Source organism: Ctenopharyngodon idella, chromosome 22 (genome assembly GCF_019924925.1).
Source record: "Ctenopharyngodon idella isolate HZGC_01 chromosome 22, HZGC01, whole genome shotgun sequence".
NCBI classification, from domain to species: domain Eukaryota; kingdom Metazoa; phylum Chordata; class Actinopteri; order Cypriniformes; family Xenocyprididae; genus Ctenopharyngodon; species Ctenopharyngodon idella.
This window is the reverse complement of record NC_067241.1, coordinates 5,159,869-5,176,603: the sequence shown is the minus strand read 5'-3', so window position 1 is coordinate 5,176,603 and position 16,735 is coordinate 5,159,869. Positions and strand designations below refer to the sequence as shown.

At 37.1% G+C, this 16,735-nt stretch overlaps 1 protein-coding gene across 3 annotated transcripts; it reads left to right on the top strand.

Moving 5' to 3' along the window:
* Nucleotides 1-33: 33 nt before the first annotated feature.
* On the top strand, nt 34-15,607 carry arhgap4a (Rho GTPase activating protein 4a). Of its 3 annotated transcripts, none has more exons than XM_051880860.1 (24): nt 34-230; nt 1,824-1,913; nt 2,202-2,373; nt 2,656-2,818; nt 4,651-4,713; nt 4,812-4,940; nt 6,160-6,288; nt 6,373-6,594; nt 6,666-6,767; nt 6,910-7,098; nt 7,702-7,786; nt 7,901-7,928; nt 9,070-9,166; nt 9,246-9,306; nt 9,395-9,472; nt 9,553-9,681; nt 11,121-11,226; nt 11,314-11,538; nt 11,622-11,686; nt 11,902-12,070; nt 14,227-14,325; nt 14,645-14,777; nt 14,878-14,944; nt 15,033-15,607. In XM_051880860.1, exons 2-23 carry the CDS (start codon nt 1,847-1,849, stop codon nt 14,941-14,943), a joined length of 2,577 nt encoding a protein of 858 aa, XP_051736820.1. In that variant the 5' UTR covers nt 34-230; nt 1,824-1,846; the 3' UTR covers nt 14,944; nt 15,033-15,607. The 3 variants fall into 3 exon arrangements, with proteins under 3 accessions (XP_051736820.1, XP_051736818.1, XP_051736819.1); XM_051880858.1 differs by having other exon boundaries at nt 36-230; nt 14,645-14,773; XM_051880859.1 differs by having other exon boundaries at nt 48-230; nt 1,821-1,913; nt 14,645-14,773.
* The last annotated feature ends 1,128 nt before the right edge of the window (nt 15,608-16,735 follow it).

The following is a 16,735-nucleotide window of genomic DNA, read 5'->3' as shown; positions in this document are numbered from 1 at the left end:
GGCCAATAAGGTGAGGTTTTACTCCGCGTTCAGCACACTCACTGTCAGCATGCAATGACCGAGTGAGGAAACAGGAGAACTGTCTTGTATTTCTCTGTATCTCACTTACGTTCAAGGGAATAAGAGTTTTTCAGTGCTTTGGTTTGGACAAATGATAATATAACATCGTGGAAGTTGTTTAAGAGGATATATTCAGAATGCTAATGTGAATACCAGCAGGTATTACTAAGGTAAGTGTTGTGATTTTTCTTGAAAAATAAAATATTGCACAGATGCTTTTTCTTCTTTAAGATTTGATTGTGCTTTTGTAGTTGGTATTTTGCACGTGTTATTTGGTATTTTTATCATACATTACGTTTGGTTAAAAAATATATAACAATATAATTTTAGCAATGTGTATTAAAAAATATTTTTACACACATATTACAAACAATAGTTTTATTTCTAAAAAGTAACTCCCTCAAAATCTTAAAAACGGACCGTTTTAAATCATATGTCAAGAAAATTTAACATGCTTGTTGTTGGGAAGCATGCATGAATGTCCGTTAACATTTGAAGATATGAAAGCAATTACTTCAAGTGAGCGTTTGGCTACTTTCATGAGATGTAAATGGGGAAGTTTCTGTAAAGAATGATAGATGGAGAGAGTCTGAGGGGGTGGTCTGTTGTCATGACTCATGGTGAGATTGTACTGCCCTGTTTGCTTTAAACGCAGGAAGTGTGCTACCTTCCCCTTTTGACACCATAAAAGTGCAATTTGTTCACTAAAACTAAACAGTACACTGTACATCTACTGTACTGTAGGTCATTGCATGTCAGTGACCGCTGTCACATGTTCAATGAGGACACTCCTGTGCTAGAGATTACAATGAGCAGACAAGCATGAATGAGTGCAGTGTTTTAATGTAGAAATTACTCTGGAGTATATAAAGTTATGTATATAGATATAAATTTGTTTGTTTTAAATCAGAATATATTATCCAAGACATTTTACTATGACGTTAAATGCTGAGAATCTAATTGTGAATTAATAGGATTCTTCTTCATACTTATTGTAGACAATTGTTGATTGTCTTACTTGTGGTATTGTACAAGTAGGTGGACAATTTAAGTTAAGTGAATATCATAGTCCAAATTATCTTAAAGCCAAAGAAAGTATGTGTTGTGATTGATCTTGGAGCTTAAAGTAGAATATTAATAATGCCTTTATGTCCACATTAAAAGTCAGTGTACATATTCTTCATTTCTTTGGGATGTACAGATGTAATATTGTACAAGTCAAAATGTAAAAATAAATAGTTCAGCCATGAAACTCTACTCTATAAACCTATCCCTACCCATAATTTATCCCTAAAATCAGAGGGAAATGATAGGTGAATAACACTGATGTAGAAGCACCTAACCCTGGTTGTAAGCCTAAACTTGACATAAACTGTAAACTTTTCTCTCAAATCGGATTGGTTGATTGGAATGTTGTTCCAGGATCAACATCTTTGTTGATCCAGGAACATGTTGTACTTGGTAAAATTACGTTCACCTCCCTATCTCTAGCAGCAGCAGCATATTTCCGTTAATTTTATGTTCCGAGCATTTAGCAGAAGAAAGTCGTACTTGCTCTGCAGCAGCAACCATAGCTCCAGCAGCAGGGTAGCAGATCTAGACAGCCAAGACCAAACCTATATACATTCTATTTACATTAATAAAATGTTTTACAAATTATCCCGAGAGTTGTCATGACTGAACTAAAAGCATACGTTGCCAATGAAAATATTTTTCAAGTATTTTCAAGTAAAACTTGCTTCTATGTGACATGTTCAAAGCAGAATTTCACCTAGTTGGAACTACAATGTCATCCCACGTCAAACTGAGGAGGGACAAAGTGGTGACGGCGGACTATGACACACAGATGAAAGGTAATGGATGTTCAAACACTAAAAACCCAATAAGCACTCTTAGGAATAGAAAGTGGAATCCAACTAATTGCTTTCCAATGAGATGAAATCTGCTGATAAGTTTCTGCTGCAATTTTGCAGGCACTTCCACCATCACAAGACAGATTTTTACAAAGATAACCAATCTTTATTGCCTCCCATTTTGTGAAGCCAGCATGTTCTATTTAATTGTTATTTGACATGTAAAATGAAACAGATTAACAAAGAGGAACTATAGAAATATAATTGCTCTCTCTTTCTCTTCTCTAGAGGTGCGTTTGCAGCTGGCGGAGCAGTTGAGGATATTTGACGGTCAAGTTGAGCAGAAGACTCAGGTGTTTCAAGATTTGATAGATTATTTGCGCAGAAGAGGCGAGATCGAGGGAGAGTACGCCCGCTCGCTGGACAAGCTGTGTGACAGGTTCACCTCTAGAACCAGGAAGTGAGGATACACAAAGTACAGATCACCATTAGTGCATGCAATTCTTATCAACCATTGAATGAATTCTGTGTGCACAGTACACATACACTTATGCCACCCTTGTAAGGGCAATTTATTTTAAAGAAAGATAGATCCTTGCTGATTAAAAATATTAATTTCATAAAAATAAAAAAAACTTACTGACCTCAAATTTTTTAAATGGTAAATGATTCTAAACTGATATGCATGCATATATTGCTGTGTATCAGGAAGTTGATAGCTCTTTGTTCCTATCACCCTCAGGAAGGAGCCCAGTCATCAGTCAGTGGTTAACTGCTGGCAGGTGCTGTTGACACAAACGCGTCAGGAGAGCAGAGATCACAGTTTCTTGAGTGACAGCTACAGTAACACTCTGCCTCAACAGCTTTCACACTGTGTTGAGCATGCCCAACGCCTAGCCAAAAGGGTACACACCCACCATCACACACACACACATTTTCACATCCTTCCACTTTTGCAGACATGAACACCCCCACATTACTAGACTTGAAGGAGCATGCATGCCTGTAAATACAGTACATGTGGCTTCCTTTGTACACTTTGCAGACAGTTCACAGATACAAAACAACTTTAGCATAGCCACAGTCTGCTCGCCTGATGTACAAACCCGATTCCAAAAAAGTTGGGACACTGTACAAATTGTGAATAAAAAAGGAATGCAATAATCTACAAATCTCATAAACTTATATTTTATTCACAATAGAATATAGATAACATATCAAATGTTGAAAGTGAGACATTTTGAAATGTCATGCCAAATATTGGCTCATTTTGGATTTCATGAGAGCTACACATTCCAAAAAAGTTGGGACAGGTAGCAATAAGAGGCCGGAAAAGTAAATGTACATATAAGGAAAAGCTGGAGGACCAATTTGCAACTTATTAGGTCAATTGGCAACATGATTGGGTATAAAAAGAGCCTCTCAGAGTGGCAGTGTCTCTCAGAAGTCAATTCCCCCAATGCTGCAGTGAAAAATAGTGGAGCAATATCAGAAAGTTTCTCAGAGAAAAATTGCAAAGAGTTTGAAGTTATCATCATCTACAGTGCATAATATCATCCAAAGATTCAGAGAATCTGGAACATTCTCTGTGCGTAAGGGTCAAGGCCGGAAAACCATACTGGATGCCCGTGATCTTCGGGCCCTTAGACGGCACTGCATCACATACAGGAATGCTACTGTAATGGAAATCACAACATGGGCTCAGGAATACTTCCAGAAAACATTGTCGGTGAACACAATCCACCGTGCCATTCGCCGTTGCCGGCTAAAACTCTATAGGTCAAAAAAGAAGCCATATCATGCAACCCCATGATCCAACCACATGATCCAGAAGTGCAGGCGTTTTCTCTGGGCCAAGGCTCATTTAAAATGGACTGTGGCAAAGTGGAAAACTGTTCTGTGGTCAGCCGAATCAAAATTTGAAGTTCTTTTTGGAAAACTGGGACGCCATGTCATCCGGACTAAAGAGGACAAGGACAATCCAAGTTGTTATCAGCACTCAGTTCAAAAGCCTGCATCTCTGATGGTATGGGGTTGCATGAGTGTGTGTGGCATGGGCAGCTTACACATCTGGAAAGGCACCATCAATGCTGAAAGGTATATCCAAGTTCTAGAACAACATATGCTCCCATCCAGACGTCATCTCTTTCAGGGAAGACCTTGCATTTTCCAACATGACAATGCCAGACCACATACTGCATCAATTACAACATCATGGCTGCATAGAAGAAGGATCCGGGTACTGAAATGGCCAGCCTGCAGTCCAGATCTTTCACCCATAGAAAACATTTGGCCCATCATAAAGAGGAAGATGCGACAAAGAAGACCTACGACAGTTGAGCAACTAGAAGCCTGTATTAGACAAGAATGGGCCAACATTCCTATTCCTAAACTTGAGCAACTTGTCTCCTCAGTCCCCAGACGTTTGCAGACTGTTATAAAATGAAGAGTGGTAAACATGGCCTTGTCCCAACTTTTTTGAGATGTGTTGATGCCATGAAATTTAAAATCAACTTATTTTTCCCTTAAAATGATACATTTTCTCAGTTTAAACATTTGATATGTCATCTATGTTGTATTCTGAATAAAATATTGAAATTTGAAACTTCCACATCATTGCATTCCTTTTTTATTCACAATTTGTACAGTGTCCCAACTTTTTTGGAATCAGGTTTATAATACACTGTACTAAAACAATCATTTACCTGTCTCTTTTGTCATTATTTATATTTTTCAGAGCAGAGACATTTGCACCCAGTTACAGGATGGACTTCTGAAGGTCACCGCAGAACTCCATACAGTGAGTTTACCACTTATTCCTCTCATCAAGCAAAGATTGTAAACATCCATTTACAGTTAATGGATTGCAAATCTCATTCCTATGTTTGTGAAAATCAGGCCTTGAAGACATATTACCAGTACTATACTGAGTTCCTGTCCGCAGAAGGAAAGCTAAAGGAGGCAGTCAGACTGGAGGAAAAGCAAAAACAATATGCTTCTAAAAAGATTGAACGACAAATAGAGAAAGTATATCTTCCTTTTTAATACCAAACTATGAAATGGTTGTGAATGAAGTGGTTATAATTAAAGATATATTTAAGGTTCAATACACGTTAAGCTCAATTGACAGCACTTGTGGCATAATGTTGATTACCAATTCTGGGTTACACTGAAGCACTTATCATGGAAGTGAATGGAGCCAATTTGTATAGCACCAACATGTAAACTAAATGCCAGTTAACAAAATTTTATTGAGACAAAATCACTTACATACGGAGCATCGCACATGACCAAAAAAGTTTGAGAACCACTGCCGTATTACTAATCTTTTCTGTGTAAATTTATGTGTAACAACATTTTTGACATTATAACATAATGCCTAAACTAATCGTGCACATGAGGAGAACAACTTTTCAGCTCAAATAATGCACAAGTTTTAACAGAAGAATTAATGTTAATGTTTTTATGAAATTATAATCTTAATTTAATGTCCTTAGCCTCTCTTACAAGTATACTTCCATTTTAAGTAAGTGTTTTTTAATATGTCGGCATAAAACGCAAGCTGTGATAGTATTTTCATCCATACTGTGACGTATAGGCCTATCTGAGTGAAATGGCTTCTCGAACGAGAAGAAATGTAGGGCGGGACATGATTTTGTCCATTGGAAATTGATTGGATTGTTGTGGTTTGCTATTGGTGTGATGTCATGCGAGTGACAGGTTGTCCCGCCCTCGCGCCATTAAACACATCATCAGAGAAGAGATGTTGTTGCAAGAGGGAGGGTAAGTTATTTTGATTAAAGATTATGAGGGCACATGAATTTTAAAAAAATAATGATGTTCACGGATAAATCTTTTATAACAAATACTGCAGTATTCCATAAAAAAACAAGAATTGTCCATTTTGACTTCAGTGTGACTTTAAAGAGAATTAGGCATGAGTTGAATTATTTTATGTGTTAATCAGCATAATGCCACGAATGCTGTTGACTTGAGCTTAACTTGTATTGAATGTAGTACAAAATCAAAGGAGCAATAGAATATTACAGTGTTTTGCCTGCATACACATGGGCAGCATCGTCCTCTGTGCAGTGATGTGGGCAAGAGTTCTCTGCATGTGATGTTGGCAGATTGTAAAGCAGAGCGTTGGTTGTTGTGGTTAAGAAGTGCAACTTACTGAATGTGTGTGGATAAATGATTGTTCCAGTAACATCTGGGGTTACATTTCACCTTTATGTGTGCATAGAGGCAAAGTAAAGTTCAAGAGATTCAGCTTAAGTGCACAAAAGCACGCAATGACTACCTGCTCAACTTGGCAGCAGCAAATGCATGCATGAACAAATACTACCTTCAGGATCTCTCCACGCTCATAGATGTGAGTTTCTTTATATTACCTCTGTATGATCAGATTTGTGTACTGAGCAGATATAACTCAACCTCTCATTGCATGCCCTCTCAGTGCTGTGATCTGGGTTACCACCAGTCCATATCCAAGGTGTTCCGTTTTTACCTGACCAGTCGGCAATGGGGCCAGCAGAACTTGAGCTGTGTGTTGCAGCAGCTGGACACAACTGTCTCAGAGCTGAGCCAGAGCCAGGACAGAGACACTCTCATGCAGGCCAACATCTCAGCCTTTTGCCTGCCCCTGCGCTTTCAGTACCAACCCTATGAAGGCGACCAGGTAATGCGTGATAAAATGTGTCTGTGTAAGTATAAAAATGTGCAGTTGCTTATGTATGTGCCCTCTTCCAGGCGGTTGAGGTGTCAGCAAAGTGTGAGATGATGAGCGAGCTGGTGACCCGCTTCCAGCAGCTGCAGTCTCGGTTGTCTTCAGTCACCATGGAGGTTGAGGAGGTACACAAACCCCTCAGAATCGCTATTATGTAGCACTACTGTCAAATGACAGGATAGATGTAGTGATATTTGGATGAATAAATACTGTATTTATGAGTACTCTTTATAAGTCTGGTTCATCTGACCATAAAAATTATTGCAGTCCAGCAAATTACTGCAGTCAGCTCAGTCTTCCATGCTGGATGGGATTGTTGAGGACACCTTTGGATCCACCCCAGACTTTCCCAGCAGCCCGTCATCACCAGAGGGGAACAGTGATATATCAGCCAGTAAGACCTATCAACTGAAGCGCAGAGCCAGCCTTCCTGACACTGAGAGTTTGTACTTCACGGTAATCAAAACAAATTATGATTTTTTTTAAAAATATATATTTAGCTATTTAGAACTTTATGTTTATCAAAGAATCCTGAAAAAATGTATCACGGTTTCCACAAAAATATTAAGCAGCACAACTGTTTTCAACTTTGGTAATAATAAGAAATGTTTATAGAATTAATAAGAATTCTTGAACACCAAATCAGCATATTAGAATGATTTCTGAAGGATCATGTGACACTGAAGACTGGAGTAATGACTGTTTTAAATTCAGCTTTGCTGTCACAATTTTAAATAAAAGTAGAAAACCATTATTAAACAGTTATGTTAAATATTTAAAATATTAAATATAATTAAATTATCTATTTATATAAAGGGAATATATTTACATATTTATTATTTAATAAAATAAATTATTAGCATTTTTAATATTATTATTATTATTATTTTAGTAAATATTTAATATATTTACTATATTAAATATAATTAAATAATATATTTCCATGATGTTTAGATATTTAAATATGTATTATTTAATACAATTATTATTATTATACTCTATTTGTCTCTATTACAGTTTTTGTCTGACTATTTCTATTACTACAACTTTATATTGCAGAAAGTGAGGGACCATCTATGCAACAGCTCTTTAATATCAAAACTGGAGGCCAAACATGACCTGCTAAAGGTTGCCATTCAGAAAGGTAGAATAATGTTTCCTATCTATTTTATCTATCCTATCTAAATTGTTGTAAAGCAAAGGCCATTAATTTTCTTTAATTTTGTTCTTGTTTTTTTTTTTTTTTTTTTGTTATCAGCTGAAAGTGTTGAAGGTGCCCATTCCAGGTAAGGAAACAAAGGCTTTCTCTTTCTTAACTGACATCCTACAAGAAGTAATGGCTTAAAATATATATTGTTATGTTCAGTGTTGGGGGTGATGCATTACAAGTAACACGAGTTACGTAATCAGATTACTTAAAAACTAGTAAAGTAATGCATTACTTTTAAATTTACAACAAAATATCTGAGTTACTTTTTCAAATAAGTAACGCCAGTTACTTTGTTTTCACATTTATTGATTGGATACCTCTCCTGTCTCGATGAAAATTAGGAGTAAGTACAGAGGCGTTGTGTGCACTGTGTGAACATGATGGTTATTCTAGACTGGTCCTAGACTAAATGTGAGCATACATTTACTCATTTCTTCTCCTGCGTCCTTTTCTTCTGCAATCCGGAAGAGAAGGGTCTGGCTGCAGACCATGGACGAGTGGAGCTCCACTCTCGAACAGGAAATACGTCACCTCCACTTGTGTTTTACTAACGTGTACACCTACCCCAACCCTAAACCTACCCTTACAATAATGCAAATATGTGTTTTATTAACGTGTACACCTACCCCAACCCTAAACCTACCCTTACAATAATGCAAATACAGTAATTAAATGACGCAATATTGATGTGCGCATACCCAGCGGCCATAGCTGTAGCTAGCTCCACTAGTGGAGGTGACGTATTTCCTGTTCGAGAGTGGAGCTCCACTCACCCCCTCAGGCTGCAGCCAGACTCTATTAATCCGGAATGGCAGCACAGCTGAAAGGCTTGTTTGTTTGAACTGCGTCCTCTACTGTACAGGCTTGAATTTGCATTCAGCCTGAGGCTTTTTTCGTTTCACTTTTGGTGTGGAAGGGCCTTTACATTTCCCAAAAATAGAACTTTTTTGTTGCTATGAAAACAAACAATCAAACATTCCAGCCCAGATGAGAAAAAGTAATGCAAAAGTAACATAACACATTGCTTTCCAAAAAAACGCAATTAATTACTTTTTTAGGGAGTAACGCAATATTGTAATGCATTACTTTTAAAAGTAACTTTCCCCAACACTGGTTATGTTATGGCAAACTTTCTTCATTTTAATGGGGTAGCAAGAGTGAAAGAGACTGTTTTTAGTTTTAGTGTTGACTATAATTAAACATTTCTGTTTAATTAGAACACGCTCCAAAAGATCTGTGCGTCATAAAAAGAGTTACCCCGGTACCCAGATCAACCAGAAGCTCTTCAGTGGGGATCTACTATCATACATCCAAGTAAATCTCTCAGAAGTGCTCTGGATTTACTCAAAACAGTTCAAGGCATCTGACTCACTCAGTGTTTCCTCCCTGTTAGGCATCAGGACAGCTCATTCCTGCAGTGGTGGAAAGTTGCATTCGGTTCATCAACCTCAATGGTAAATCTAAGTCAGTAGATAATTCCTCTTTCTACCATTCTTTCCATCTTAATCATTCTAACACATTCACCCTTTTTTCTCTGGTAAGGCTTACATCATGAGGGATTGTTCAGAGTGCCGGGATCGCAAATGGTGGTGAATCAATTGAAGGATGCGTTTGAGAAAGGTATGTGCAATGAGTGATGATATTCTCCTCCCTTTTTCTGAACATTAGTAATAGGATGTGATTTTTTTATTTATTCATAGGCGATGACCCCCTTGCTGATGGGGGAAGTGACATGGACTCTGTGGCTGGAGTGCTGAAACTTTATTTTAGAGGACTAGAAAAACCCCTCTTTCCTGAGGACAGTTATGACCAGCTGATGGAATGCGGGCGTAAGAGGACTTTACCACACTATTATGTGCTTGTTTGCTGGATTAACTGTGTATACTGTATGTGAGGTCAGACATTAAGTCTGTAACTGTTCAAACATTCAATGAAAATGTTTCTTGATGAAACTTGATGTTGGCGTGGGACATTTTGAAAGACTTTAAGTAAGCCAGTAGTTTACATGGTGTCATGAAGAATTTGGTCCGCTCGTTGAATTTGCAACTCCAAAATTGCTTTATGGTGTACACTACAATAAGTACATTTTTAAATGAAATAATACTTTTTGTTCAGTAAAGATAATGAGCAAAATAAAATAAAAAAAATAGCAAGGATGTAGAGCAAAAGTGACTGTGAATATTTTTATACTGTTGCAAAAAAAGTATTTAAAATAAAAACTGTTCTTTTGAACTTTTTTATTCATCAAAGAATCCTGAAAATAATCTGGTTTCCACAAAAATATTAAGCAGCACAGCTGTTTTCAACATTGATAATAATTAGAAATGTTTCTTGAGCACCAAATCAACATATTCTAAAGGAAATTATGCTGAAGACTGCGTAACGTAAGTGCTCCGAGACTCGAAGGCTGAGGATCCAAACGCAGTTTTATTGACTAGGGTAATCCACAATCATAAACCAAAGTACAGGCAACAGGTCAAAAACACAGAAAGGCAGTCCAAACAAACAACAAGGCAGTGACACACAGGCAAAACAGGAAAATCCACTAACAGGCTAAGACCAAGGAACCAAGATACAGAGAACCAGAAAAACACTCAGTATTGCAGCCGTTACACTAAACAATACTTTGCCAAGAATGGATGAGTAAACCAGGCTTATAAAGGGTAGAGTGAACAAGGCTAATGAGCTTAACAAGGTAACAAGGGGGCTTGGTCCAATGAGTGTCCATGGTAACAAACAAGGGGAACAGCAGCAGGGAAACATGAGGTGCACAAACAGAGGAGACACAGGGAACCCAGGCAAGGATTGTGACAGACTGGAGAAATGGCTGCTGAAAATTCAGCTTTTTAAATTTTATTTTAATTATTTAGCCATATTAGGTAAAGTAATTTTAAAAAGAAAAGTTATTGTAATACACAATTTAACTCTAAGAGACAGTATATTTAAAAGAAACTCTTACCTACCCCAAGTTATAACTTTTGCACAGCAGTGTATATTGTTACATAAAGAAAGTAATGAAACATTTCTTTCTTTTTTTCCCCCCATACAGATTTTTTTTGGATATATTTTATATTTTGAAATCTATTTCCAAAAATGGCTAAAATTTATTCTGAATATACATTGCTAGTTATATTTCCTATATATTTTTTGGCCATTTTTATATATCTACATTTGTCTAAATATGAAATGCATAAAATTTATTGTCAACTTCTAGGAGTTGCAGCAATGAATGAATTTCATGGTGTCTTTAACTTTCCTACTCTTTCAGAAATAGATGACGAAACAAAAAAAGCAACGCAGCTGAAGTGCATCATCTCCTCATATCCTGCCTCGCTCATCATTGTCATGAGATATCTTTTTGCATTTCTTCACCAGTGAGTATCACTAGGTTTTGCCCTTTTGTTAGTCATGAAATCAGCACATCTAAATGTTTGTATGTGTGTGTGTGTGTGTGTGTAAAGTGTTTCCCAGTACAGTGACGAGAACATGATGCAGCCCTATAACCTGGCAGTGTGCTTTGGGCCCAGTCTAGTGAGGGGGCCAGATAATGGTGACGCGGCAGAGCTTCAGCGCATCAATGCCCTGGTCAAGAGTATCATCGTCCAACATGAAAGCATCTTCCCTAGCCAGAATGAATTACCCGGGCCAGTGTATGAAAAGTGTATGACATTGGAAGAAGAAGACTGGTGAGAACTGAGCTCCATCTCTTTAGTGCATAAAGCGCTATATAAATAAAATTGACTTGATTTAATATTTCTCATGTCTACAGTGAGACTGTAGCAGAGGAAGGAGATGGAGAATCAGAGCAATCTCAAACAAAAGAAGGAAAAGACGGTAAGTTTGACATAGTTTACTTATCTGGGGTGCGTTTCCCGAAAGCATTGTTAGCCGACTATGGTCGTAAGTCCCATTCAACTCTATTGGTAACGATGGAACTTGCGACCATAGTTCGCTTTGGGAAACGCACCCCTGGGCTAGTAGCTAACTTAATAGCTAACTTAACTAATTCCTAACTAATTTAATTGGTCTGTTTTTGTTTTGATGTGCAGAGCTGCAAGGAGTGGCCTTGTTTGACTACACAGGCCGTTCTTCAGCTGAGCTGACCTTTAAACAGGGGGACCGAGTCATCCTACACAGCAAAGCCTCCTCTGATTGGTGGAGAGGGGAGGTGAATGGGACAAAGGGTCTCATCCCAACTAAATATATTAGTGTGCCATGGTAGGTTTTTATCTCTAAATGCATGGCCACATTTAACAATTTAATTAAAGAAAAATGTGGATAAAGATGCTTTGCAATGCTACACTTCATTCTAGCCCTCACAAGTTTAATATCCAATCATTTTATAAGCACATTTTCCTGAAATTCAATCCTGTGGGACTTTCTTTAAAGTACACATGAAATCAAAATTGACCTTATTTATTTTGTTAGCTCAAATTGCTAGTTTTGTGGTGAACAATTCATCCGTGCAAGTCAATCCACACAAAAAAATTGTTTGGCTTCGTAATATTTAATCAAAATCTGAAAATGCTCCTCCCCTCTGCAACGGTGCCACTTCTCTAATGACATCAGTTTGACGGCTTGGGTTGAAAACGCTTAAACCGCTCCCCTCCGACCGTTAGTCTGCTATGAGCGAGAAATGGAGAGGAGGAGCGCTAAAATAAAACCCTGCCCTCTATTCAATATTCCGTTTCACTTGGAAATACGTCACAACACTTGAGAAAAGTCGTTTGTAACTTCCGGTTCACGGGGAAGATATTCTGATTGAACAACAGCAACCAAGGGGGTGGAGCTTATCAAATGGTCAACTGAAGAAACCTCTTACTGATTTCACTTCTTTATTTACTTAATTTCCCATGGTCAGTGGATTTATACACATTTATGTCACTGTCAGTTGGAGATGCATGACAGTATTGGGTGTTTCATAAATTCAGAATTGAACTGTTAAAATCCTTTAAACTACACTAAATGACTTCCGACTCTCTAACGGTAAAAAAACAAAACTGCATGACGTGAGACGCATGGGCGAGTGACGTATGTATGCAATTTCCCCCAATATCCATCCTATCATCTCTAAGATATGTCAATATTATAGGTTTTCAAAATGTATTTGGGTGAAGTAAATGCATGATTTGGAAGATGATTTTTTGCTCTCATTAACATTTTTTTTTTTTTTTTTTTTTTCGATTTTATTTTAATTTTTTTTGCAATATTCTTTACTTCTTTCAAGCCCTCGTAAGTATTATATCCAATCATTTTGAGCACATTTTACTGAAATTCATTCATATGGGACATTTTGCAAAGCTTGTCTCAGTGAGCAACAGTAACCAAGGGGGTGGAGCTTAGCGAATAGTCAACTGAAGAAACTACTTTCTGATTTCACTTCTTTTTTTGATTGCCCGTAATCTATTGCCATAACAGTATTCCTGTTAATGTCACCGCCTGTAAATTTATTGGGTGTTATATATATTAAAGGCATTTAGAAGAATTGGCTTTAAAGGGTTAGTTCACCCAAAAATGAAAATTCTGTCATTTATTACTCACCCTCATGTCGTTCCACACATGTAAGTTCTTCGTTCATCTTCGGAACACAAATTAAGATATCCCTCCGATGGCTCAGTGAGGTCTTCATTGACAGAAAGTTAATTTACACTTTCAAATGCCCAGAAAGCTACCAAAGACATATTTTAAAACAGTTCGTGTGACTACAGTGGTTAAACCTTAATATTATAAAGCGACGAGAATACTTTTTGTGTGCCAAAAATAACAAAATAGCGACTTTATTCAACAATATCTAGTAATGGCCGATTTCAAAACACTGCTTTATAAAGCTTCAAAGCTTTACGAATGTTTTGTTTCGAATCAGTGGTTCGGAACGTGTATCAAACTGCCAAAGTCACATAAACCATTGAAATTTCGAAACAATGACGTAACGAAGACTTGTTTACTGAAATCACGTGACTTTCATGCTCCGAACCACTGATTTGATACAAAAGATTCGAAGCTTCATGAAGCATTGTTTTGAAATCGGCCATCACTAGATATTGTTGAAGGTTGAACCACTTTAGTCACATGACCTGTTTTAAATATGTTTTTAGTACCTTTCTGGGCGTTTGAAAGTGTAAATTAGATTGCTGCCAATGCAGATCTGACTGAGCCATCTGAATTTATCAAAAATATCTTAATTCGTGTTCCGAAGATGAACAAAGGTCTTACGGGTGTGGAATGACATGAGGGTGAGTAATTAACGACAGAATTTTCATTTTTGGGTGAATTAACCCTTTAAGTTGTAACTCAGGAATCGCTATTGAGTCAAAGCCAAAATCAGATACAACAAACCATAACACTCTTCAATTCTCTCCCTCTATGTTGTTCAGTGCGGATGGAGGTCAAGACCAGAAAGGGAAGGAAACTGTGAAATCCAGTTGTGGTAGACAGCAGACAGAGGAAGAGCAGAAAGCAGAGCAAAGTACACGGTAAAACACTCACAGATGCATGTAAAGACATGAATTATATAACCATGTGGAGGTTTTTTGTCCTAGCGTAATCGCTATGGTAGTTATGGGCCTCAAAAAAGCATTATTATTATATTCTGTTTAGTATGTGACTTGTACATAGTTTATACAAATGCTGCAAATGAAGCATATAATCTATGTTTGTGAACCTTATGTGAACTTCATTCTTACTACATAATGATGATCAAAGAATGAAACATCATTCTTACTGCATAATGATGACCAATGATTGAGTAACTAGATAAACTAGACAATAATTCTATCTTTATTAATATTCTAGGCTCAAGGTCGCAAGTGACAAAGCCGGGGTCGGACCCAGCCATATTACTTCAGGAAAGGTTTCATTACAAATACCCACAGGACCTATACTGGCAGGAAATTCTCCAGGGGCTCTGCGAAAAACATTAGCGTGTGTAATTAGACTATTTGTTTGGCATTATGGAGATTTTAATGTCACAGATTATTTTCATATATGGAATGATGACTAAATCAGTCAATTTATAACTTTGACAGCCCTCAACTGAGACGATCCACTCCCGAGGGAGGAAGCGGAGAGGAATTCTCACTAGAAGTGGATAAGGTCAGGATGTTAAAATCCCAGTTATAATCCCAATAAGACCTCCTCCCTCCTCCTACTAAAGTGTGTTTTTGTCTATCATATCTTGCAGGAAGTGCATCACATGATGCACTCAGTGTTTAAGGAGCTTTTTGTCCGCCAAACTTCAGATCAAAACACATCTTCGTCAACAGAGACCACAACCCCTGTGCAAACGCCTCAGAACAGAGGACTGGGATGGAAAGGAAAGGGGTTATTTAGATCAGCTGACCAAGTGGACTGAAAAAAAAAAAATAGAATAAAAAAAAGAGAAGATAATAACTAAAGTCAGAAACACAAGAAAATGTAATTAAGTGTGAGTGAGAGCGCAATCTCTATGTATGATATTTTTTGCACTGTTTAAAAAGTTGGGCTTAAGAGGCACTTCCAGTCCATCATGTGAAATCTTAGTTGTGAATGCTTGTGAGTTACAGTATGTACAATACGTTGCCATTTTTTTTTTCCTACATTTGCACACTTTGTTGTAACAAACAGCTGTTCTCCAGTGTACTTTACCCTGTGGAATAAGAACATAATATCAGGCCTACAGTAAAGCTATAGGCTCACATCTATTGTCATTTCTTACATTTTCTATGTAAGTGAATGTGTAAACTTTGTAAGACATTTAAAATACTACACAACACCAGACCTATGCAAGATTACCTCATTTAATATCAAGAAAGAGATTAGATAAGTGTTACAACTTACTTGTAGGCAATGAAAAATGGGACACACTTAACATTGAACAACAGCATGTTTATGAAAGACAATAATATTCCATACAAACAATAACTGAAAGACAAAGGGAGAAAAAGTTAAGAATAGAGGGTTTGGGTGCTATAAGAGATTTGTTATGAAAAATGTATGCAGAAAGTAGACTCGCTCCCTGAAAGATACAACTAAAAACAGTCCTGACAAAACCGTAAAACAACAGTGGCCACAACAAACTTTCAGTTTCGCTCTGAAAGAGATAGGCCAGCTTTTCTTTGTGTACAGATATGACTCAGGTGAATGACGTCTGTATGCAATTTCCCGCTAAATTTGCCCCACCACAGCTCTAAATTATAAATCATTATTATAAGTTTATCAAAATGTATTTGTATAAAGACTTGGTTTGGAATATCTTTTGCACTCTGTCATTGATAACATTTTGTTCTTTTTATTTTATTTATTTTTTTATTTTATTTTTTAAAAGTTACATAGTGAAAGTGTTTGAGGTGCTTTCTGAATGCGAATCATTTTGCGGGTTCATGGTGTCCAGTCCATGTATGGTAAACCGGAAGAGCGTGACAGACAATTTTCATGAATTTCAACACAGACACGTAGATTAAGAAAACAGAAGAAACAAAAGTAAAAAAAAAAAAAAAAAAAAAAAGACTGTACCAAAGTGACAAAAGTCTGGCGGAAGTTCTAAAAATTCTTTACAGCTCTTTTACGTGGTAGGTCACACACTACACTACACACTTTATTGAACCATTGTGCTCTCTTTCCTCCCATTATTTCTTGCATAATATTTTATCTAATAGAAATGTATAGTTTTACTCATTCAACAAAACTTCCATTTGTAATAGGCCTACTCCATTTGATATGTGTAAGCTCTCTTTGGCGTTTAGGTTAACCTACACGTTTTGCATTTAGTTTTGATGAACAATATTTTCCTTTGACATTTTTATTTGAGTAACAAGATCTTGTAATGTTATTGAATCACTGAATATTATCATTGCAGTAGCCTCTATAGTGCCATTGCCTGTTGTTCAGTCGGTTTCTGAACTGATT